The following is a 25857-nucleotide window of genomic DNA, read 5'->3' on the forward strand; positions in this document are numbered from 1 at the left end:
ACTCTTGCAGGTGGAAGTTGCTTGGGCAAGATAGTTGACTCATATCTACGTGTCAGTTTAGAGTTGTGTATATATTCAGAGGGCTGAGAATACAGCTGCTGATTGTAGGGAGCACCCTCCATTCTGAAGTGAGCATGACTGCTGCTGTGAGCCTTGCTGGTTAATGTCCAAGAATGGAACTGGAACAGAAAGCATGTGAGGCCTTGTCTCTCCTGCTTTTGAAATGTGCCCTCTGAGCACATTCAGCAAAGGAAGAAAGCTACAGACACCTTCAGGAGTGTTCCAGTCATGCTTCAAAAAGTGAGATCATAAAACTGGGGGTGTTTGTGCAGCCTTAATTCAACTTGTATAAGAATATCCTTCATGAGAATCTTATTGGAAGAAAAATACAACATTTGATAATGAGACCATTCCTGGGTTTTATTCATGTTTAATGAAAAAACACTCACATACCTGTCTCATTGGACGTATTATGGTCCTGCTCTGGCAGTGAAAGGGCTGTTGCAAACCCATCTGTCAAATTCATTGCAGATGACAACTGGCCCTATATAATTGCTCTGTAGCTACCTTTGATACCATATCCTTTATGTTTTGTGCAGTTACCTTGTCAAACTTTTTTTTTCAAAGAATGAAGAGACAGCTTTGACAAGAGCTTGCTTGACTTTTGTTAGGTCCATAATCATAGTTGTATTAGAGCTTTGTGTTCTTTAGGCTGGTAGAGTTTTGAAGAATAATCATTTTTCTTCAAAGAACTGCACTGTTGTTTCCCCCAACATCATAAATGGTGAGAGATGGAGCATTTACACAGAGGGCTTACTTTTGTCTTAGGGTTGAGACTAATGGTGTGTGTTCTTTAAATATACTCAAGCTTTGTTGCCAGTATCCTGGGATGGAAAGTCCATTCACTATTTGAAGTAAGAACTAAAGTATGAAAGAGGTGGTGGTGTAGAAAATGAGTTATTCCTGGCTCTGCTCATGGGTTGAGCACATCTGCACAGTTTAATTTTCAGGATGTTAAGATTATCTGGCTTCTCTGTTGCTCCACTTGTAAAGGGGCCTGAGTCTGCTCCTTTACCTCACTTGTGCCAGAAATATCAGACACTGGTGGCAGTTGATACTTGCTGTATGTCTTCCAGCTAAGTGAACTGCAACTGTTGAGTAGTCTCCTTTTCAAGCATTCAGAAGTTCATTGCAGAGTAAAACAAGTATTTATCAAACACTCTAAACCCCAGACTTCTGAAGTGTTACAAGTGGTTAGGTACATAAAAAAACAACAACTAATATGTACTGATGCCTGTAGTGCAGTGCAAGTGAGTGTGAAGTGTTTTCTGTCTTGCAAAAGTTACCTTATTCATTGTGAAGAACACTTTTCCCCCCCTCCTCCTTGCCTCCCCCCCCCCCCCCCCCAAAAAAAAACCCAAACCAAATCACATGAAACTCAGAAAAATAGCTCTTGGAAAAATTGAGAAGTAGACGGGGCAAAAGCTATTGTGTTTTAAGAGTTGAAAAGTAGATTACTACTTTAGTTCAGTGCGCCTCATCATGGCATTAGATGCATTGTCATGAAAAGTAAAAAAGCTGCTGACTGAAATGCCACAAAAGACTGGGAGGGGAGAAGTAGCAGTGAGCTACTAGTAAAAATGTCAGGATTAGTAGTTGAAAGTTAGAGTTAAGTTGTGTTAATGATAAGGAGCTCTAGTCGTAGGAGTGTAAGAGAGTAAAAAGACCTAACAAGAAGGCTTTAATGTATTGCTGTTGAAATTCTGATAGAACTTGTATTACTCCTTTTCCTCACCCCATGCTTGAGCTTTTAGTTTATGTGGTACCACGATCTGTAACTGTCAAATAACTACTCCAAGCTGTGGTTTTGGTCCATAAAGCTTTTCAAAGCTACTTTTAACTTGCTGTATTTATTTCTAATGAAACTAAATATGACAGAAGGGTACTGCAACAGTACACCATCAGTCCTGGGTCCATCCTCTGCCAGATGTATGCTGATGAAAAGTTTACAGCTTAAAATATTTTAAGCCAATTTGACTAGAAATAGCCTGAAGTTGTTAAACTAACATATGCTCTAATTCTTGCAAAACAACTGCGCTTGTATTTTACTTAAAGATTTTTGAAATGCTTTGGCTTTTTTGCCCCCCTAAATATATGCCAGGAAAGTTCTATGGTGAAGTTGAAATTTAACTGTATTAAGAATAGATTCAGTGCCATACTGCTAACAATGCTGATGGTCTTGAGGTCCCTTCCAACCCCTACAATTCTGTGATTCTGTACTAAAGCATCTGAGTGTTTCAGTGAGGCAATTACTGAAAAACAACTAACTGAAGAATATAATCACTTTGTCCTTTTTCTCCTTATGTGTTTGTGCTGTCCTATTAAAGAAAATGCAGCCAAAATGTATGCTCCCCTTTCTGAGTTCAACTTTCTGGAATACCAGTTTCAATCACTTGTAATTGAAGCATACAGCAATTAGATTACTGTACAATTTAAAGTGAAGTGGTAGTACTCTTGCTAAAACACAGTACTTAAATGTATCTGTCAAAGATAAGGAGGCAAAAAGGAGTAGACTGAGATAGTATCTCAAAATTATTGCAGTTAATAGCCGGGGGAGAAATTTGGCCTTGGCTAAGGCAGTGAGATGTAAAGAAAATCTGTGTTCAGTTCTCAACTCTACTGTTTTTCTTGTCTTTAATTTCTACAGAGTTACTGGAGTTACCTAATTATTTTTTTGTCTTCAACTTAATGTTTGCCTAAACTGTCAGTTGTGAGAGAAAAGCTATTAACTAGAATTGCTGAGTTATGATCCATAGCCTTACAATCCTTATCTATGTGAAATGTAGAGTTCTGTAGGTGGACAGAAGTATTAGCTAGTTGTTTCTGTACCATATATATCTGTAGTCAGTTCTTCAAAACCAGACTTCAACATGGCTTGCATCAAGATAAATGTTTAGCTTGCCCCAACCATGCACATGGTGTTTCAGCTCTTGCCCTTCAGGAGTACAGGACTGGTTCTCAGAACAGCTTTTCCTCCTTTGGAGGATAGGGATTGTTAAAGTAGATCCAGGCCACTGAACTGCAAAGCCTTTTGACTTAGCTCTTGTGAAAGCTAGTCCTGAAAGTCAACTAAGGGAGGTAATTCCAGCCCTTCTGCTTCAGTCTCCTCAGTCTTTTAACTGCATACAGCTCACTTGAGAGGATTTTGGAGCTGATCGGTGCTTTTTGATGTGCCTTTTAGAAGAGGATGCTAAACTAAGGAAACAAGGTTGTTTCTGGACTGAGGAAATGAATGTTTCTGAGTGGAGGAAGGTGTATCTGGAAGCCTCCTTCCTCACTGAGTGAGGGCCAACAGCTGTGAATGGAAAGTGCTTCTAAATACCATGATTTCATACCTTCAATTGTGTAGGTATATTTACTACCTGCTTTTCAACTGATGCTGAATTACCCCAGCAATAGTCTGTTGTTTTAAACTACCTTTCCTATTTTTAAGCCCTGAAATTTCTCAGTGTCGTAGTGGCATAGAGGAGGGAAGTAGAAGGGTAATGTCAACAATATCAGTTGCTCTCTGTCCCTACTTTCTCCATAATAAATTGGAATGAGCTTGGGGAATTTTCTGCTGTTTAATTTGGTGCCAAGCTCCTTTGCTTGAAGGCATAACTGTTGATAGTATTCAAAGAATATTGGCTGAAAGTTTGGACTTGAGTTTCTTGAGCTAGTTGCAGTGGAGGAATTGAGCTAGTTATTCTCCTCAGTTTATCAGGCTCTATCTGTCTGGTTTGTTGGTAAAGAACAAAAAATCCTCCCTTTCTGAGTTTAAGATTGGACTTCAGGATCAAAAATTCAGTGAAAGTATGTTCAGTCTGTCAGGGTTAGAGTTTTAAATGTGACAAATGGAGTGGTGTTACTGAAACCACAGCACTATAGTATGATGAGTATGTCTTAAACCTCAAAATAAAATTGTATGTTTAAAGAACTCCTTTTCTTTTTTTTAGCAAATGGTCAGCAGAAATCTCTGGTCGAAGTCAGGCTATACCTCACATCAAGACATACATGAGACCTTCTCCCGACTTCCGGAAGATTGCGTGGTTCTTAGTTACAAGGTAAACAACTAACCATACATCTCTCTAAAAATCAAGTCATATATAAAGCTCTTGTCAGTGGCAGGCCCAGGTGAGTTACTGCTGTAATTCTCACAGTAAGTAGTGATACGAATTTTTGTCCTTTTTTAATATTTCTTCATTGCATTGACCCTTTTGGAGCTGCAAGTTGAAATGGTTGTCAGGAACTGCTGGCAATCACACCAGGATCTTGCCTAGAGCTAATAGCTGCAAATTTCAGGGTTCAGGATCAGCTGAAGTATTTTTAAACCTGCATTGGATTTAACACATGCTGTATGTGAATGTACTGTTTTGTGCAAAATAGATATGTGTTTAAGCCCAAGTGCATTGTTGAACTGAGTTATTGTTACAAAAAATGTAGCTACCTAATCTTTGGAATCTGATCTTTTGTCAGCATGAGTTGTTCAGTCTTCCAGTCCAACTGGAAGTCTAGCCTTCTATTTCAATTCTTTTGGTCTTTAAAGAGTCAAAAGAGGGAGGAAGAAACTTCTTACTATAAGGGGGGCACGTCTTATCTGTATCTTTTATTCACAGTATGTTTCAGTTCTGCCAAGACTGATTTTTGTGCAACCCTATATGCTGTAGATCATGGTATTCCTATCCTTACTCTTAAATACTAAGTTATTTTAATCTTTTTTCCTCTTTAATCAGTTGTCCTGTTGCCTGCAATGTAGTAGTGATGAAGGGCTGCTTCAACTACATTGCAGACAAAAATAATGCTAGAGGCAACGTAGGCCCTGGTAAATGAGGTGGGTGCCCTGGTGACTGAGGATAATAAGAAGGCAGTTACTGAATGCCACCTTTGCCTCTGTCTACACTGCTGGAGACTGTTTGCAGGAGCCCCAGATGGCTGAAGCCCCGGAGGAAGTCAGGATAAATGAGTCTGCCTCTGTTGATGACTGAGTCAGGAATGAATTAAGCCATCTGGACATCTACAAATCTGTGGGTCCTGATAGGATGCACCTGAGGGTGCTGAGGGAGCTGGTGAAAGTCATTGCTAGGCCACTATTCATCATCTTTGCCAAATCCTGGGAAACAAGAGAGGTGCCTGAGGACCAGAGGAGAGCAAATGTTGCTTCAGTCTTCAGAAAGGGCAAGAAGGAGGACCCAGGTAACTACAGACCAGTCAGCCTCACTTCCATCCCTGGAAAGGTGATGGAATGACTTATCCTTGGTGTTGTCTCTAGGCACATCAAGGATAAGAGGGTTGTTAGGAGCATGGTTTTACCAAGGGTTTCATGTTTGACTAACATGATATCCTTTTATGAGGATACAACCAGGTGGATAGATGATGGTAGGGGGCAGTAGGCGTGGTCTACCTCGACCTCAGTAAAGCATTTGACATTGTCTCCTACAGCATCCTCATGGCTGAACTGAGAAAGTGTGGTGTGGAAGGTCGAGTAGCGAGGTAGATTCAGAGCTGGTTGAAGGGAAGAAGCCAGGGAGCTCTGATCAATGGGACAGAGTCTTGCTGGAGGCCTGTATCTAGTGGAGTCCCTCAGGGGTTGGTACCTGGACCTATACTAGTCAATATATTCATTGATGACCTGAATAGAGTGTACAGTCAGCAAGTTTGACAACACAGAACTGGGAGGGGTGACTGACATGCCAGAGGGTGGTGCTGCCATTCAGAGAGACTTAGGCTGGAGAGCTGGGCAGGGAGGGGTTTAATGAGATTTAACAAGGGCAAGTGTAGAGCCTTGCATCTAGGGAAGAACAACCCCAGGTACCAGTGTGGTTTGGGGGCTGGCCTGTTGGAGAACAGTGGAGGTGAGAGTGACTTGGAGGTCCTGGTGGACAGCAGGATAACCACAAGCCAGCAATGTGCCCATGTGGCTAAGAAGGCCAGTGGCATCCTGGGGTGTATTAGAAGGGGTGTGGTTAGTAGGTCAAAAGAGGTCCTTCACCTCTACTCTGCCCTGGTGAGACCACACCTGGAATATTGTGTCAAATTCTGGGCCCCTCAGCTCCTGAAGGACATAGAACTCCTTGAAAGAGTCCGGGCCATCTTGAAGGGCCACCAAGGTGATTAAGGGAGTGGAACACCTTCCTTAGGAGGAAAGGCTGAGGGAGCTGGGCCTCTTCAGCTTGGAGGAGACTGAGGTTGTGACCTTATTCGTTTTTATAAATACATAAAGGATGAGAGTCAGGAGGACAGAGCCAGGCTCTTCTCAGTGATGGCCAGTGACAGGACAAGGGGCAACGGGTACAAGCTGGAGCATAGGAAGTTCCATGTGAATATAAGGAGGAACTTTCTCACTGTGAGGGTGACAAAGCCCTGGACAGGCTGCCCAGAGAGGCTGTGGAGTCTCCTTCTCTGGAGACATTCAAAACCCACCTGAATGTATTCCTGTGTGATTTAGTCTAGGTCATCCTGCTCTGGCAGGGTAGCTGGACCAATGATCTTTGAAGGTCTCTTCCAACTTCTGGCGTTCTATGATTCTGTGATTAAGGTCACTTTAAAATGATTTAAATCATTCAAATGTGATGCTGAGTCACCCCAATACAGAAGTTCATGGTTGATTTTTTATTTTTTCAAATGTTTCTTTTATTCCACCATTTTCTACTATCAAAAAACATCCAGTGTATCTGTCAGTTAAAACATATTTAAGCTTTGTGGTTTCCTGTAGAAGTAGACTTTGACAACAGAATTGCATTTACTTTTTCATTCAACTTGATGTACTTCATAGCAAATACTGCTGAGGGATCAAGTACAACATAGTGCTGAACAGCACATTAAAAAAAACCTCTTTGATAAATACTTGTTTTCATAAATATTGAAGAAAAATATAGGAGCAAAAGATACTGTTTAACAATTGCAAAATTGTTCTGTGCTTAATGTATTATAATGTAACACTCATAATTGAGCCAGCCTTTAATCTTCCCAAGCCATTGAATTGAAGCTATTTGCCAATACCAAGTTGCTTTCTGAAACATGCAGGGAAGATTCAAAAGGATGAATTTGTCTTGTAGATCTGTATGACACAAGTAGGTTTGTATAATTAGCCACATGTATGAATATCCTTCTATATATTGTCTCTGCTACTCCCACTGTGCTGTAAAAATAGCAATAAGGAATGACACCCAAATCACTCTGAAAAGAGTTCTGCTGGAAGTGCATTGCTACAGCTGTGGTACTTAAGTATCTTCTGCTGTGAAGTTTGTGCCTCACTGAAATACTTCATTTCTCTTTCCAGTGCCAATCTATCTAAAGCAGCTTGGGGAGCTCTGGAGAAGAATGGAACACAACTGATGATCCGTTCTTATGAACTTGGAGTCCTTTTCTTGCCTTCAGCATTTGTAAGTTTGTAGTTCAAATCCTGGGATATGCTGAGAAATTGCAAAGGTTGATGAATACAGTGTGACTGAATAATCATAGAATCACAGGGGTTGGAAGGAACCTCCAGAGCTCATCGGGTCCAACCCCCCTGCCAAAGCAGCTCCCCAGCTCACAGTGCACAGATACTTACTAGGTTCTGTGTTTCCAGGTCAGAAAGCAAGTGGAGTTTACATGAGGTAGTTTTTAAAATAGTCTGTTTTCCTACACAGCAAGTATGGATTTGATATTGATGTGACTTTTGTTACAAATGGCAATGATGTTTTAAAATTGTAATATACTCAAAGTGGCTGGGAAACATGATAAAATCTTTTTTTATGCTTTTTAAAGCTAGAGTGTAAGTGCATATCCATAGTGAAGTGATGAGTGAAAACAGTTCCTAAAGTTGCGTTGATTGCTGTTCCTGCTCTTTCCCTCAAATGCATTTGCAAAGCTGTGGGACTCAAATGTTATGCCTTGAGAACAAGTTCTCAGTTTCATCTTCTGAAATCCCTGATACAAATCTGTGAATTTCTTCATAAAGGGCCATTTGAAAGCTGAAGGATTGTATCTTCCAAACCTTTATGACAGCAGTCTCTGTAGGTAGAAGACAAGTTTGACTCCAAATAAGTATTATTCTGGTGTGTGGAGGAGAGGACTGGGAGACAGGAAGTGTTTCCTTAGTAAAAGGTCCATCTAGTTTGTACTCTAATCTTAATGCAGTAGGTACCTGTAGCAGGTGCCACAGGGATTAGCCCAATAAACAGTATGTCATAGCTCTCTAGTATGTTTCCCATGATTGATTTTTAAAGGTTTTCCAGGTTGAGAAACTCCCATTGAACTACTATTGCTGGCTTTCAAGCCCCCTGCAGAACCCTGTGGTAGACACACCTGTAACTGAGTTGTGCATTGTAATTAAGGAAAAAACCCTTCCCTCTTCTGTTTAGGTTGTTTTTTCTTATTTAGATCTGCTGCTTGGTACTGGGGAGATGTCAATGGCTTGTTCCTGTTGTTTTCTCCTTTTCTGGTGAATCTATTAGTACCAAAGTGTTATCAACAGCAATTATTCTATGTTCAGAAGCCATTCAAACTCCTCCTTCCTGTGTGAAATTGCTACTTTTCCAGAGAAGAAATTGCATGTTTCTCTGTAACAGTATTTGTATGCTGAAAGTCCTTAGAAATAGTTTTTGATGAAGAATGTCTTTTCTAAGTAACTTTCATGGATGGTCATGTAACATTTAATTGCTTCTGGTGATTAGTAATGTGTTCCAAAACAAACACTGACTAAGACTACAACACTATAAAAATGCTTACCTACAGCAACTGTTCAATTGCAGTCTCTGAAGATTGTAATATTAAGATTGATGGGTTCTGGCTGTAGGTAAACAGCTGATAATAGAATAATGAAGTGTTTGGCAAGAACTTGTGCAAAAAGATGTGACCACTTAACAGTAGAGGACCTCAAGGGATAAAATAATGTTGTAAGAATTGGGCTATTGTTATCTCCAGGTGCTGCCAAGCCAAGAGTTTACTGATGGTACAGGCATGATTAGGGGATGATTTTGTTGTATGAGCATAACTGGTCACCAGACTGTGCAATCATTTTACATAATTTGAATATTCTTGTTCTGACTCTGGCTTGTTCCTTGCATTGCTAGTTTTGGAAAGCATACTGTAAATGGGCAGAAAATCAGGAATTGAGTTGGTATTTTTGCCAAGACTGGCCATACCTCTTTCAGACCTGAGAAATCTGCAAAATTTTAACTTCAACAAAAAAAAACCCCACAAAACAACAAACAACAACACCCCCTCCCTTTTTTCCTCCAAAAAGTACCCCCCAAATTCTTGTGAGATTGTTTGGCTTGCATTTTACACAGAACTACTTGCACGTGGAGCAGGGGCACCAGAACACTTTGCAGAGGGATGAAACTCGCATGAAAAGATTGGAATTTTCTCCCTCATGCCTAAAATTTGGTTTAGTGCCTTTGATCTTGTGACTTTTTTCTATAACAAACTCAGTTTCACTCTAAAATCAGACTTCATTTTGATGAACAGAATTAATTGTTCAGAATTATTTATCAGAAGTAAGATTGGGAGGGATTCAAACCTTAGAAAGTTTCAGCAATCTGAACTTTACCATCTTTGCAAGCTAGTTAGACCTTCCTGCAATTAATCTTTCATCTTTCTTGGTGTTTTAGACAAAAATTATTCATGTTTTTGTTTCTGCTTGCAGTCCAATCTTAATAGTTGGAATAAAATCCACTTAGCCATTTAAGAGATTGAGACTTTATTAAAAGTGGGAGTGTGTTTTTACTACTTGTGTTGCGTCAAAATAACTGGAATTTAAATGCAGTGTGTGCACACCACTGCTCCTTGCTGTCTTGGTGGTTGTGACTGTCCCATAGAAAAGACTGTGGTAGTGTATTTGTGCTGTCCTATCTAATTTGTGTATAACCTTACAGCACTAACAAAGCTCTAGTTTTCATCTTTAATTTCTACCTTCTCTCAAGAAAAAGCTATAAAAAACAGTTTCTGTTCTGCTTTCATTTCTTCTCAAAGCTGAAAATAAACACAGGCTGTATTTTATATAGTCAGTGTCAAATGCAAAAGGAAGGGGACGGTATTTTCAGCACTGAACTTCCAGTTGTACCTGTAAAATAGAAGGGTAGGCAAGATGGCTGGGGGGGGGGGTGGTGGTTGTTCAGGAACCCAATGGCTTTTCAGAGTGCAGAAATGTACATCAGAAGGATGAGTCACTGCCAACAAGTAAGTACTGCTGAAAAACTTACCTGTAGGCATTAAGGATTTGAATGGCTGATGTTTTCTATTGCAGTGTAAATTTATCCTTATGATGCATGTGTAATCTAATCTTACATCTGAAAACCAAAAATAGCTTAATGCACACAAGATGTTTCTTGAGAATTGCCAGCTGATGGTTGTAGCAGTAGAGTTCAGTTACAAATTAGCAAAACAGTCCAAGAACTGGAGCTAATACAGAGGCATGGTAAATATCATGTTATAATTACTGAGCTATTGGTGTCCACATCAGTTTAAGGCTTCCTCAGGCATATCTGTACAAGTTGCTGCCATTAGTGACATGCCTGTCATTAATTAAATGCATTTCTAATTTTTTAGTAGACACCAATGCTTTTGGCAAAGTTTTTCATTTATTCAGCTTTAGGAGTCAGCATCTCAAGAAGATGGTTCCAAGTATCTTTAAATGAGATTTAATTTAGCATCCATAGCTTGCTCTATGCTCTGTGTTTCAGTCTCATGACACTGCAGTAAATTTTCAAGTGATAGGATCTACTCTTGGATCTCAGCCTGTCAAAAATGATTCGTTTCAAAGATGTCATGAACCTCTAGAGACTGGAATTTTGTCTGTTGGGTCATCCTTTCTCATCGAAGTGTATGGAAATTTTGTGAGTATAGTCAGTAAAAAGGACCCATTGGTAAGAATTAAGATAATTGCTCATTAGAGTAAATCTAATTTCTATACATATAGTGGATCAAACTACTCATGCAAACCTGGCTAAGATCTTGACCTTGGAGTAGTAGTAGGATGAGCTCAGCTTTGCAGAAAGGATGCTGACATTCTTGGCATTGTGCCAATCATTTTTATTTGATGCTTGCAGCCTCTCTTAAACCAAGTGCAGTAGACTTAGGCCCTCAGTCTAGGAAGAGTAATGTGTACATAGTGAAGTCTTTCTGCAACTCAGGCTCATGTCCTGATTATAAGTAGGTTGCTGTTCCTGTCTGACTCAGGAGATCAGTCTATTAAAGAATTAACTGGTAAGTGATATTTCATTGTACCTCAGTCTCAAACATGTCCAAGCAGTAGATAAGCTTAACATGTGGAACTGCATCATCAGTTGGCCCTACTGTGATTGTAGCCTGTTTATGGCTGGTTTTGCTGTTTCCAATTGTACTGGCACTGGTGCTCAGTGGATTCCTCGTGCAACTTGAAGAGAACAGGGAGGCCAGTGTAGGAATCATGTTGAGATAACCTTTTGGCCTGGTTTTGGAACCAGTCTGTGGAGAATGCTGATTGATGGATGAAGTTCTGGATGAGAATAGGTGTGAATGGCTAGGACCTGCCTGAGGAAATTGTGTTGTGCATTTTAAATGGTGAAGCAAAGCCTTCAGATATTTCCCTTTTTTCACACTAGTAACTCTGAAGTAGCCATATTTTAGGGTTGTAGAATGCTTTACGTTCTCATATCAAAAGCACATCTCAAATATCTGAACAGATGTTTGTGGAAAAGTGTAACAGGCAGGCATGTGTGTAGCAGCTTATCCCTGAATCTTTCTTGACTTGGTGGCTATAGTGTCTTCTGTGAACATCTCTTCTTCCCTTACATGCTTATGAGCTTCTAGCATTCACAGCCAGCTCTGGTTCTTGCTCACTGAGTCCATCTTGATCATCTTTGCATATGACACCAAATTGGTTGGGAGTGTGCATCTGCTTGAGGGTAGGAAGGCTCTGCAGAGGGATGTGGACAGGCTGGATTGATATGCTGAGGCCAGTTGTATGATGTTTAACTGAGCCAAGTGCTGGGCCCTGCACTTTGGTCCTAACAACCCCATGCAATGCTATACAGGCTTGGGGAAGAGCAGTGGGAAAGCTTCCCAATGGAAAAGGACCTGGGGGGGTTGGTTGATAAGTCAGCTAAACATGAGACAGTGGTGTGGGCAAGAAGGCATCCTGGCTCATATCAGGAATAGTGTGGCCAGTGGTATGTAATAGGTTAGGCTGTTTGTTTCTCAAGAGAAAGATGCTCATTGAATTGTCAGAAACGTATATGTAGGAGAAACACAATTCTAATAAAGTTTAGTTTGATTTTGTTGAATAGAGTCATTTAAAATGTATGTACTTAAAGACACCGTGTGTGAGTACAAGGCTTTATCTATAGCCCTCACAGCTTTTTTTGTCTTACATAAATTACAGAAACCACACAGATACGTGCCTCTTCACAGGTGGCTGTGCTAAACTCTACCAGTGTGCATGAGAGAATCTGAAACTCAAGACTCAGAACTTCAGAAGCTTCACTGAAGCCTATCTGAAACTGTAAAGGATGTAACACTGTTTTGGAAGTGAATGCCTAGTTCTTTTTCTCCCAGTTTCCTAAATACTAATACTTAGTTGTGAAGACTGGTGACTAGGAAAAGTCACCTGTTGGTACTCCCATGGTATGGTTCATATGGGAGTGAAGCAGAGAGAGGGACTGCAGCTGTCCCTGCTTTCTTGCCTGGAAAGTGCCTGCAGAGGCACATGACAGCAAGGAAGTGGTCAGAGATGCAGATACTGATGCAGTCATCTGACATGCAGGTTGCAGCGTTTAGCTTGTGAATCTCTCCTATATACATGCCCTGCAGTTAACTCTGCATATAAAGTGCTTCTATAATAACTTAGATTTTAAGGACTTCTGTTGGCTCACTGGTTTTAACACATCATGTGGCAGAATAGCCTTAGGTGAACATAACAATGCTGGGAACTGGCTTCACCTTTTCAGAAAGGTAAGGTAAAGTTTGTTTGCATCTAGAAACATACAGAATACAAACTACATGAAGCACTTTGAAACATAACTGAGCATTCCTGGGCATTGAGAGACTGTACACTTGGGCTGTTGGAATGCCAGTTTAATGCTGCCAGTTTCTCAAAGTTCTGTATCTTCAGTTTTTTTCATGCAGTTTGATCACAAAGTTAATGACACTTATTCTGGTAGAAGTTAAGACTTTCAAAGCATGCTTTTAATATTCCCAATCTTAAAACCTCCACTAGCTCTGTGGTTTGTGCCTTCTATTTTCTGCTGGATACAAATTTGGAAGTGGATCGTCCCTCACTTGCCATCTGTTGACTGCCAATTTTTGTCTGGTTCTTAAAATGTTTCCAGAACTTACGCTTTGAGGTTGGGGTTTGGCCTGGTGTGCTAATGCAGACTCTCAAATATGTTGAATGGTTGTTCTCAACATAGCAGCAGCTGTCATCATTTACAGTTTTAGTGTTTAGGGAAAAAAATCAGCTGATTCTGACATTAGATCACAAGCTTGTCTTGATTAAAAAATGTTTAGAAAAATGATAGTGTCCTGTGTTTGAACTGTGCCTTCCTTTCTATCTCCAGTTCTATTTCTCACCTCCTACATCTTCACTATCACTCGTGTTCAGCTTGCTCTTTCAGCTGCTGGGGATTCCTTTGCAGAGGCTGAAATAAATCACATCTTTAACATGTAACACATCCTGAGAAAACCCCATCACCTAACAGTGTGGAGTTTGGATTGCAGTAATTATTTCCTTGGGAGAAAATTCCTGGAACAGTCTAATGGAAAGCTTTCTGAATAGTTCTTCCTCACAGTTTCTCTGATAAGGTTGTAAGATAAACTGAACTTGACCTGTGAAACAGCATGAAAGTTTGGAATGCCTGCATCTTGTTGAAGAATAAGGTGCTAGCCAGTCAGTGTTTGGGAATATAAAACTCAAATATAGTAGTTGCAGATTTACCGGTTGTTGCCCACCTAGTGCTGTCAGACCCAGGATCAGCTAGTGGAATCATCTGCTGTCTCCTATGGGAGTGACTTCAGTAGTATCAAAATTCTCTAGTGCTATCAGTGTTAATTCTCACTCAGGTAGGGATAGCAATTCTTACCTCTCTGTCTGTGGCTTTTATAGTCTGTAATCTGCCTTGTGCTTGGGGCAAAAAAGGCTGGAAAGGGGGAGTTTAAAGGCTGTTCCTCTTTCCCTGTTCTTCTTACCGCTGCCTACTTTTACGATGTATGATGAGAAGGTGTTAATAGTGTCCACAACAGCATCTCAAGTTTTGTAAGTACAAAAAAAAAAAAGAAATCCCACCTGAGAAATGTATCTTAACATTTCAAAATGCATTGCTGTGAGCAGCCATCAAAGAACAAAATGTAGCTGCAGAGGGGAAAATGATGGAAGGCTAGAATATGGCTGAGGAAAAGTTAGAAGGCAGGCAGAATTGTTTTTAGGCAAGATCATGCTGGTTTGTTTTTGGAAACAGCAACGAGAGCTGTCAACATCCAGGAAATGTTCAAAACAGACAAAATCTGTGACTTATTTCAATTTCTATGTGATCTTCTGTGTGAAGATAGACACATGAGAGTTGTTTTTAAAAGCATGTCAATCTCCTCAGAGAACCTTGTTAAAGAATGTATTCTGTAACCTAGACACTTACTCAGGGATGTTTTGAGGAAAGCTAAATGTCTTGTCTTAGATGAGCTTTTCCTGAATGGGAGATGTCTACAGGTTAAATTGATAGACAAATAAAACAATGTTGGGATCAACTGGAGCCCTCTAGCAGGGTTTGAGGACAGCATTAGGGAAGAAATAATATTCTTAAGAGGAGTGTAAAATATATCTGGTGACTACTGAGAACAAGGCAGAGGAATGCAAAGGTGTAGAATGAGAAGGAAGCAAAATGCCTGGAAAGAAACACCTGAGCAGTAGTAGGCCGCGGAGAGTAGAAGAAATTAAGCAGTAGCAAAGACATTGCTGCGTTGGGGGGGAGAAAGCTGGCTAACAGGAAAGAAAATGTGATTAATTTCTGACAAGTGCTTTTTTTTTGTGAATATTGTGTGAAAAGCAGCTACTGCAATGGACCTTGAGGTGGCATGGTTCTTGGTACTTGTCTTAAACTGTGATTACTGTGTAGGTATGCGGAGGCCCAGGAAGGTGGTGATCTGTGCTACCTGGTTTGATAGCAGTGCTTACACCCATACCCAGCTGGGATGGAGGCAGGCAACAGCTGTGTAGCTTTGTTGCTTTAGATCAGGCATGTGTCAAGTTCACTGTAGCATAAAAACCAACTCTCCATACAGCAGAGGAGTCTTCTCTCCCATTTTGCATTTCTCTCCTAGCTGCATGTAGCACTCAGAGAAAAGCTCAGAGGCACTCAGGCAATCAAACATCATAAAAGCCGTTTGAGTTTGCAGTCTAGGACTGCATACCACCCAGACCCTCCACCAACTGAAACCTGGCTACTCCGAATTGTGAAGAAAGCTCTTGCCACCACTTACACAGTTCCTTTTCTTTGTAAGCTGTAGCATCCTTGCTTTATTTCATGTTCTTTCCACTACAGACATAAGTATGGCTATTTGCATTTTTACATGAAATTTCCCTGTCCTTGTGATTTACTGGAAGTAAAGCTGTACAACTTGATTGTTGCATTTTTTCTAATAATCTGAATTTTGTCTTTTTATATTCAGCCAGTTTCAAACCCTTAGATATTTATGAGCTTCCTGTCTTTGCATTGGTTGGTTTTGAATATATTGCTTGTTACTTAAAGGCTGAGCTCTACAGAAGCTGTGGCCTGGTTTTAATGAAGTCTTATCAAAATTCCACTGACTTAATGGTATAAGAAGGGGAAATTTAAAATGGATTTTCATTCACACAGTCCTTTAGCATGGACTTTGTTTGTTTCCTCTGTTTCTTCATGTAAAAGGCAGTGGCTTTTATCTTGAAATAGCACGCTGTTTCAGACATCATAACTAAGAGTTTCTGGTTTGAGCTCTGAGACAAAAATCTATATTCTGAATGAATTTCTTGAACTGACTTGCTAAGACTACTGTAACACAACTCAACGTTCTCTTTGGCATCTCTCCCTTTTCCCTGTTATGCTAACAAAGGAAAATGTGTAATGCTGCTTTGTATCCCATGCTTTGGGATGTTATTTCCTTCAACTTTCTCGAAGGTAAAACTGCAGTAAAGAACAACTTATGTATTGTAAAAGTGCTATATGTAAATGGGACTGTCAGTTTAGCTCATGTTGGGATTATTTAGTGGTAATTAAGACATGTGGTTGCATTGTCATGAAACAGCAATCCCATAAAACCAGATGGATTCCACAGCTTGGACAGAGTATAGGTTAATATTTGGGCATGAAACAGCACTTCATACTTGCAGCTGAGAAAGAAGACTATATCCTGGGTTGCATAAAAAGCCGTGTTGCCTGCGGGTCCACAGAGGGGATTCTCACCCCCTACTTACTCTTTTCTGGTGAGACCCCACTGGGAGCACTACATCCAGCTCTGAAGCCCTCAGTACAGGAAAGCTCAGTTGGAGCGAGCCTGAAGGGGGGCCCTCAAGATGATCAGAGGGCTGGAGCACCTCTGCTATGAATACAAGTTGAGAGAGTTGGGCCTGTTCAGCCTGGAGAACAGAAGGCTCCAGGGAGACCTTATTGCAGCCTTTCAATATGTAAAAGGGGCTCATATGAAAGATGGAGATAGACATAACTACAGCCTATAGTGACAGGACAAGGCCTAATGGTTTTAAACTAAGAAAGGGTGGGTTCAGGCTAGATATAGGGAATGAATTTTTTACAGTGAGGGTGGTGACACACTGGCAGAGGTTGCCCAGAGAGGCAACAGATTTACCATCCCTGGAAGCATTCAAGGTTGGGTTGAACTAGGCTCCTGATCTAGTTGGAGGTGTCCCTGCTCTTCGGAGGGGGGTTGGACTAGATGACCTTTAAGCTTCCCTTCAGACCAAAACTATTCCATGATTCTACAGTTTTACTTTATAAAACCATAAGTTTTATAAAGAAAAGTATCATTGTTCAGTACTGTTTTAGAAATAAATAATAGAAGTTTTACAGCTTTTAAACTTTTAGTCTATTCTAATTAAATTGTACTTAATTGACAATAGGCTATTAGAAATCTCAGTATTGGAGATCTGCTTTTGTATAACTCATTACAGTTGATGAATGGGATCCAATTTCTCTGGAGAAGTGGCTAAGCAATATTATCTGCCAAAGCTACTTGAATTGCTTTAAATCTCTCTGCCTTGTGTTGCATTATAGCTTTTTTTTTAGTAGTCCTTAACCTTGTTTGGAATAGGCTGTCATTCTAATACAAGTGTAGTCTCTGAAACTTTTATGCAAACAGTTCCGGGTCTTCATTAAATTTATTAAGCATCCATGGATGGTGTTACCCAAGATAGCTGAAAAGCATAGGTTTGAAGACTTGTTTCTGTATCATAAGTTGAATTTTAGTTCAGTTCATGCAGCAGCAAACAGCTAACATGGTTAGCATGAAAATGAACAGAGAAAACTTGTAAAGCTTTTTCCTAGTAGTTAAGTATTTTACACATTAGAAGTGAATGTTTTGTTCAATAATTAAAATTCTATTCCAATATCCACATGCTTTTATGCAAAAGAAACAACATCCTGTATTGAGATATGCTGCTCATATGGTACTAGCAAAGACCTAGCAGTTTGGATAGAATTGCTCACACAAGCAAGGCCACAAGTGTGTTTACCTGTGAACATGGAAATACAGTGACATATCTGTCCAGGACTGAGAAGGCAGAGTACATCAGATGTGGACCTACCAGTGGGGCCAAGCCAATGGATGCAAAACATAGAGAAGAGCCCGATGAAGAGTTCTGAGCTACTTCCTAAAGCAACTTTCCAATCAGTAGTAGAGCCAAAGCATTTTATTTATTAATAAGTCTTGCTGAGAAAAATCATAAGGTTTGTCTGTTTCCAGAACTAATTTGCTCTGTATGTTTCCCTTCACAGGGATTGGACAAAGGCTACTTCCCTGTGAGAGGCAGAATGCTTTCAGAAAGCAGTGATTCAGCAACACATTTTCCTGTCCCTTATGACCTGCCACCAGAACAATACGGGAGCAAAGGTAAGGCGTGAGTGCAGAAGAGAAGCACATCTGTTACGTATGGAGCAAACTGATCTGAGTAACTCTGAGTCATTTCAACACTGGTATGTTCTAAAGCATTGTTTTAACATTTCTGTGGCATGACTGTATTTGAGATGGTACCAGTCCCATGTTCTGCTTAAACTATGGAGACTTTTAGTTCTGATTCCAAACTTCATTGTTTAAGTTTTGGATCGACAACCTCAGTATTTTTTTTATTCCTCTTCTGAGATTCTTGCATGCCTAAGTGAAATAGATATTCTTTATGGAAGCAAGATGGTTTTCTGCAGAACTAATGAAGGAAGGAGTGTTGAAAGATGAATTTTTGGAAGCGACCAACTGTGAGGAAAAAAAAAAATCCTCTGGACATGAGGTGTGAATGAAATACCATAGAGCAAACGTGAAAAAATGCTGCACGTGGGAAGAGATGCTTTTGATCCATTCTGTATTTCATAGTTACAGGCATCATTTTCTTGAAAATCAGTGTTAAAATTCTCCTTGGAGGGGAAGAGGGGATATATTTCATAACACTTGAAGAGGTTTACAAAATCTCAACCTTCTCTGCATCTGCTACTATCTCTAGAACATGCAGATCAGGAAAGTGATAACTAAGTGCTACTAAAAATGAACTAAAGCTGAAAATGAACTGAGGATAACGGTGGTGATGTGCAGCCCATGGTTGGAAAGAGTAAATTTTTATACTTTTGTTCTTAAAACTAATGCAGAAAGACTAATTATTTTTTTGAGAAGTCATGATCTGAAAAAAACACCACCACTATCAACAGCTGGACTTGAAATGATAGAGAGTAACAAAGCATTCAGGGAAGACAGTGTTTATAGCAACTCAAAACTTGCCGTAGATTTCTTTTTTTAAACTAAAAAATGATGTGGGCAGATAGTATGTTTAAAAGCTAAGAATTAAATAGGCTTAGTCTTACACAGTAAATAAAAATGGACATCATTTCAGGGTGACTGAAGTCCCCCAGCAGTGTCAGAGCCTGTGAACACAATGCTTTCTGTAGTTGAAATAAGACTTTTGGCAATATCCTCTTGATGGAGCAGCCTGTGGTAAGCACCAGCCACGAGGTCTCCTTTGTTGGCTTGACCTCTGAGTTTTCATCCTTAAGCTCTCCAACCTGTTGCTCACTGTTTTTCAAACACAGTTCTGTGCAGTCAGTCCAGGTTTCCTTAACATAAAGGGCAACCCTCACCCACCTCTCTTCCTTGCCTGTCCCTTCTGAGCAGTTGATGGCTGTCGATTGCAGTGCTTCAGTCATGTGATTCATCCCACCAAGGTTCAGGGATATTGATCAGATCACAGCTTTCTACCTGCACAGTGGCTTCCAACTCCTTGTTACCTATGCTGTGTGCATTGGTATAGTGGCAGTTCAGTTGGTCTGGTCACCATGTCACCTAATTCCTTGGCAGCATTTCACTTGTGTTTCTCAAAACTCCCATCTCCTTCCTCCGCTGAGTCTAGGTGAAAGCCCTACTTGTGTGTCTGGTCACCTTGTTGGCAAAGAGACTCTTGCCTTGCTTGGCCAGGTGAATCCCATCAGCTCCCAACAAACCTGGCTTCTCATAGGTAGATTCACAATTGCAGAAGCCAAAATCCTTGAGTATGGTACCCGCCAGGCACTCCTGTTTGATTGGATGCTTGTAACTTGTAAAAATCATTTGTCTGCTTTAAGAACTTGCTGCTTACCTGAAAGAATTCTTAAATGGCATTTCATTTTTTCCCAGGGAAAAATACTGGCTCAATGTAGAAATAATCATAGGATCCATTACACTGTTTTATTTAGTACAACACATGCTTTTCATTTCAGTACAGTTAATGGGGAGGAGCAGCAGGGTTTGTGCCGGAGTTACTAGCTAAGGGGGAAGGATGTATTACATGCTGTCATTATTATTGACCTGGCTTTCAACTCCTCTTACAAGTGTCAGTGGTCAAATATTAGTTGATGTTCTAGTAAGTGCACCTGGTGGATGAATTATCATGTACAACCAGTTGTAACTGTTGTTCTCTGGGACACACAAGCACTGTCTGCTTGGCTGCTGATGCTCAAACTGATGTTTTTTGGAAGATCTTTCTAAAAGGTGGTACAAATAATTTTTTATTTTAAAACAAAAGATTAAAAATTAGAATTTGTGTATATTTGCAGTGTGTTATACTAATACCTTCATATGAAAATGCAGTTGGATAATGAATAATGTTCTTTTAATTTCTTGGCCTGCTGTGTCAGTCAATTTTATACATGTTTCAGGTAAATGTAAAGATTTTTTCCAAATAACTTTTTTTACTTTGTTGTATGGAAGGCTTATTTCTTTAGAGAAGCCATTTGTCTGTAGATCAGCTTTCTCCTGAGAGATCAACAAACGTCCAAATTCAAGTTGTCTAAGCTTTGGCAGTAGAAGCCAAGTCAGCTGCCTGTGCCTTTTCATATCTCTTTCCTGAATATTCTGTCTCAGTTCCTCAGTCTCTGGCAGGAAAGATGTTTAAAGAATTCCCATGTTATAGGATGGACTCAGAAGATAATCTGTCCTTAATAATACAGTTATCAACTCCCAAAGTCTTTGGAGAGTCATATAAATAGATTTTTCTTAATAAAGTCTTGAGAAGCAGAAATGCAAGTAATTATCCTTTCCCTAAAGAAACCATATTGACTGATCCCTGTAATTGAAGGAGAAAAGGCTCCCAGGGATTTTCCATGAACTCAGATTCTCTAATCATGGGAAAACAAAAGTGCACATCGCTTTCATATAACGAAAAAAATCCTAGCAGCAGCAGCAGGGAGAATAAGCAGGCAGAACAGTGAACTGATAGTCAGGAGCACGGCCATATATTTGTTATGTAAAGTTCTAAGTAGAAGAAAATACCTGTATTGATGGCAGTTCGAATCTTGGATCGTGTTGCAGAATTACACTCTTACATAATATAAGAAAGTGAAAGAAAAGCAGTTCCTTAGTTTGTGGAAATAATTTAATTGCAGAGGTTCCTTGTCATTCTGTCACAATGGCTTTCTGTTGTATTAATTAGCGTTTGTCAGATGGGACCAGACTTCCAGTGTGAAAACTATTACCATGAAATAAATGCATCTTGAACTTGAAAAGCAATAAAATACATCTCAGGATGTACAATGATAAACTCCTCAGTAAATTTTATAAATAATCTGTCTAGTTTCAGCTATAATAATTCATGAGGTTGATTCACGATCTTTTAGAGTCCATTAAGTTCAATAATAATGAAATAACATGGTTCCTGTTCCCTCACCCCACATAACAAGGAGGAAAAAAGCATTCAGAAGACTTGTTCAACTTTTCCTGGATTGTGTCATTAGTCAGTGGGTTTCATTCTAAAATTTAAATTTCGGCAAAGCAGAAAAATGGGATCTCTTGGAGAAACAATCTTGAAGATTTTCTTCTTGTTGTTCCGAAGGTTTCTGTATATTATAAGCTGAGGGTGAATTATCCTGCACTGAAATGTAATCACAGGCTGAGCTGTAGATCACTGAAGGATGTATTGATGTGCTTTAAGGTAGGGTAATTGACTAGTATGGTAATTATGATGTATGACCTCTGTGACACAGAACTGATTTAAAATTTTCCTTCTGCTTTCCTTTAGTTTTCACTTGTATTTCAGACTGGTACAGAGCTGCACTTACAATACATGGACAGCCAGAGTCCCTCCATTTGAACGGAACACAGAATAAAATTTAACTAAGTCTCAAACTGGTTTGTTCCTAGTGAGTTGCACTTAACTTTCTAGGTACATTTAAATGTGATTAGATTTCTGCATAATTGGCTGTTTGCTGCCTCTTTAAGGAGACCTCAGCAGATGAAACATTTCTGTAAGATTTCTCTACATTATTATTCTGCCAGATTTCAGATTTAGTGATGTCACACACTTGTTACAGCACTCTCTTACTGTGCTACTTAAAAGGGCATGGGCTAGCAATATATTTGTGAGCAGTTACTTTAATTGTGACTGGGTTGCAGGTAATTTTTTTAAGCTTTTTCTGAGTCGTAGTTCAAAATGCTCTGGAATTTCTTACACACCCTGGAAGAAAAACCTATGAAGAAGGGAGAGTAAGTGATTTCTGATAAACAACGTATTTCTTATGTAGTTTTGTCTTCAGCATATACATCAAGGAAAGAAACTGGCTGTTCAGGTGACTAATAGCTGTTAGTTGATTAATAAGTAGTATGTGTATGGAAGAATATATGTATATACAAGAAAACAAGGCTGGTTCCAGCTCAGTTTTAATCTAAAATTAGAGTGAAGCTATATATTATTCAATATATATATGCTAATTATATGAATTGCATTAAACTTTATTTTCCTCTTTGGTAAAGACTTATTTCCTGAACCATTCTAACAATTTGTATTACGATGTATTTCATTATTTTCCAGTGGGGAAATCTATTTTAGCTTTTGTAACTGGGGGTTAAAGCTGTCGAATCTCATGCTTCAGGAGATTGGAAGGATGATGGGCAAATAAGATGGAAATCTGCTTTAATGCAAGCTGAAGCATTGTGGAGAAATGAACAGTCCACTTAACAGTTCATTAGTTCTCTAGCTGAAGTTTGCAGCCTCTGACAGCTGTGATTTCATTTCCTTATGGATGCACAAAAGGATCTGTGACATGTCTCACAAGAACAGCGCTCTCCATGTGAAACACTGAGCTCTCTGTTCAATATTCCATTGCAATGCTTACATGGAAGAGCAAATTAACCTTCAACTTGTAACTTCAGATCTTTAGTGCTTGATATTTTGCCCAGTTTTTAATAAGTGGCAATTGGGAGTATGGTGAAATCACATTTGGTAAATATTTGTAGTGATTTCAGGAAATCAGTAACACTCAGTCCTGTTTATTGCACATCAGCTGCTGTTCTGTTGAATAAAACGAGACAAACTTCATGGCATACTTGGCTCCAGCCCTGGTAGGTTTAGATATTTGTGTTTATCCTATTATTTAAAGAGTAAGGATAACTTTCACTTATCCTGCCTTGTGCCAATGACAGAGTGTGTCAGAGTGTGACAGAAGAGATAAGTGCTTTGTCTAGGTAAGCCAGAAGAATCCTTTATTACTGGGAGCTCCCTTACAGGGACCTGCTTGTACCCTCAGGAGGTCAGATGAGTTGTGGGAAAATGTCACTGTATGTGGTCTCTGCCTTTCTCCCATGTTTGTTTTTTCTTGGAGGTTCTAAAGTTCTCCACTTTCTCTGTCAAGTAATTAAAATATTTTTGAAGAAATTAAAATTAAGATGACTTCTGGGGAAGTAATTCACATTTTCCAATAATCTTTTTTTCTGATTAATACTGCAAAGCTACATGGAACCTGTGTACTTTACAGAGTTCTAAAGAATTTGATTGGCAGAATCCTAAACCAATTTTTGGAGAACTTGAGGTCTTGTCAGTGTGCTTAAAATGGTACAAACACTAAGAGAATACCCTTTCTTCTGAGATGACGGCTGGAAGCTAGTCCTATTTCTAGTGATATTCCTAAACTGAATATAGGATATTTCACTTATTAAACACTGGTTGCAATGGTAAATGTACATCTGAGTGTGTTTGGAAGCTTAGTGTCCATTTTTTTTTTTTCCAAGCAGCACGTATACATTGTCATTGTAGCTCATATACCAGGGCAGGGAGCGAGGGTTGGAACCAGTCTCAGTCTGTGTTGGCATCCAGTCCCTTCCTAGGTGGAATCAAAAGCATTGTTACTGACTGGTAAACCTGCAGTTGGAGATTGAAACTCTTAAGACAGTTTGACACCAGACACTTTCTGAGGTGGCCTCCCAGAGTCCGAGCATAATATTTGGGTGCACAGCAAAACCTGCTTATCCACAGGGTTTCTATAACGACCAGGTGAAAAATAACACTTCATATGTGAGGCAGCTTGAGTTAGAGAGGCACTGTTTGGTTTGACCACTCCTTTGTACTATTTTCATGGGGACTTGAAGACCATGAAGGGCCAATCGATCTGATCTCATTTGCCACATTCCTACCACCAGTTTCTTTGGGCTCAAAGCTTGCGTTTTGCGAAGAGGGGTCTTCCAAAAGATGCTTCAGATCATTAGTTGAGGGCCTCATTGTGAGAGGGCAGATTCATCAGATGGTTGATATTTTGCTTCAATAGTTAATCAACCCCAGATTTTTTTAAAAGCACTTAATTTTGGTTATTCTTTTTCAGGATAGATGTGTGATGCCCAGTCTAGTTGTTGAACATATGTGATTTGATCCATCTTGTGTAGATTGCAAGATCTGTAGTTGGAGTCTGAGGAAATGTAACAGCATGTCATCCTAACAGATCAAAGTTAAGGGTGCACAGAGAACTTTCACTTGGGCATTTTTCCTTTATACTATTTCTTCCCAGCTGCTTGAAATTACCAGCACAAACCAGTTTTATTGTGCAGTATATACATAGCTTGCATCTTTCTCTTGCTGCAGGGAATAAAATGCACGTTTTACATCTGGTAGTTTTAAAATAAAGATTAAAATCATTCCTATTCTGAGGTGACAAAAGACCTCATTAATTTTTAGCAGATAACATTTGTTGTGTGCAACATGCATGTTACTAACTCTTTGCAAATTGCTGCTTTGGGTGATTGCAGTTGTTTGCCTCCTACTGTCAGCTGAAGAGCAGAAGGCCTTTTGTGGGGAGCAGTTGTATCTTCAGGGCAAAACTTCTAAAGAGTTTAAATAATAATAATTTTGTTGCTGATAATACTGCTAAATATGTTGACAGATAAGCTATATAAAATCAACGTTCTCCTGAACTCTTCTGTTGTTAACCAGCAGGCTCAGGCTGTGGTAACAAAAAAGGCTGTGGCAGAGCTCAATGTATTGATGATGCTAAGGTAACAAAACCTGCAGACCAGGAATACAACTTGAGAGTTCCCTGGAAGGAGAATAGAAAATGATCCAGTCTGGTGTTTGCAGACAACAGCTAGTCTTAATTAGCAAGATATCTTTATAAATAATATTTCTTTGAGCCTTCAGTAATATTTAAGATTTTTATTTCCTTCTCCATTGAGCTCCATTGACACATCTCAGCTGCAATAATGCTGTTACCTCTCTTACTGATACCAGTTGGGTTGATCCTCTCACAGAAGCACAGCATTTTGTTTAGGGTGCTTGAGGACTGATGCCTCTATCACATTTGTTTCCCCCCATTGAGAAATTTCTTACAACTGGCTTGTGTTTCAGAAAGGGATATATCCTTTTGTACCTTTTGCCTGGGAAGAGGTACAAGCTGCTTGTGTTAGTGAAGAAATACCACTTAATGTGTCACTTAAGTATTACACAGTTTACTGACTGAGGAACATGGAACTTTTTTAACACCTAAGTATATCAAGGAGATATTTTTTAGAATAACTTGGGAAGTGCCTCAGAAAAGTGCAAAAGACTTTTTTTTCTCATCAACACTTTGACAAACAAAGCAAATCCTGATTTTTAAACTGCACTATTGGGTTTTCTTCTTATTTTTCCCCAAGGAGTGGTCACAGTCCTAGCCTTCAGGAATTATTGCAGTTTTTGCCAATAATATTATTGATTCCACATCTATATCCAGTCTGCCTTTGTCCCTTCTTGAGAGCTTTCAGGTATGATTTTCTTGAATTGAGAGAAACAAGATGCATTCCTTTTTAAATGCTATGCTCATCCAAAGGGAGGGGAGAAAAGGGGCTGAGGTGTTACTTTCCAATCTTGTGCAGCAGGGAGTAAATTGCTGTGTTTAGAAGATGTAT

The 25857-nt window shown here is 39.6% G+C and overlaps 1 protein-coding gene across 1 annotated transcript in view; it reads left to right on the forward strand.

Annotated features, from left to right (window-relative positions):
- Positions 1-25857, forward strand: part of TDP1 (tyrosyl-DNA phosphodiesterase 1) — a gene marked incomplete at its 5' end in the record, with an annotated part of 45248 nt that overhangs the window by 15603 nt on the left and 3788 nt on the right. Inside the window, 3 exons of the mRNA XM_084270505.1 lie at positions 3996-4103; positions 7319-7421; positions 17976-18090. Coding sequence (XP_084126631.1) covers positions 3996-4103; positions 7319-7421; positions 17976-18090 — 326 coding nt within the window. The remainder of the gene's footprint in view (positions 1-3995; positions 4104-7318; positions 7422-17975; positions 18091-25857) is intronic.

The sequence above is a fragment of the Gallinula chloropus genome (genome assembly GCF_964237585.1).
Source record: "Gallinula chloropus genome assembly, chromosome: 14".
Classification (NCBI taxonomy): domain Eukaryota; kingdom Metazoa; phylum Chordata; class Aves; order Gruiformes; family Rallidae; genus Gallinula; species Gallinula chloropus.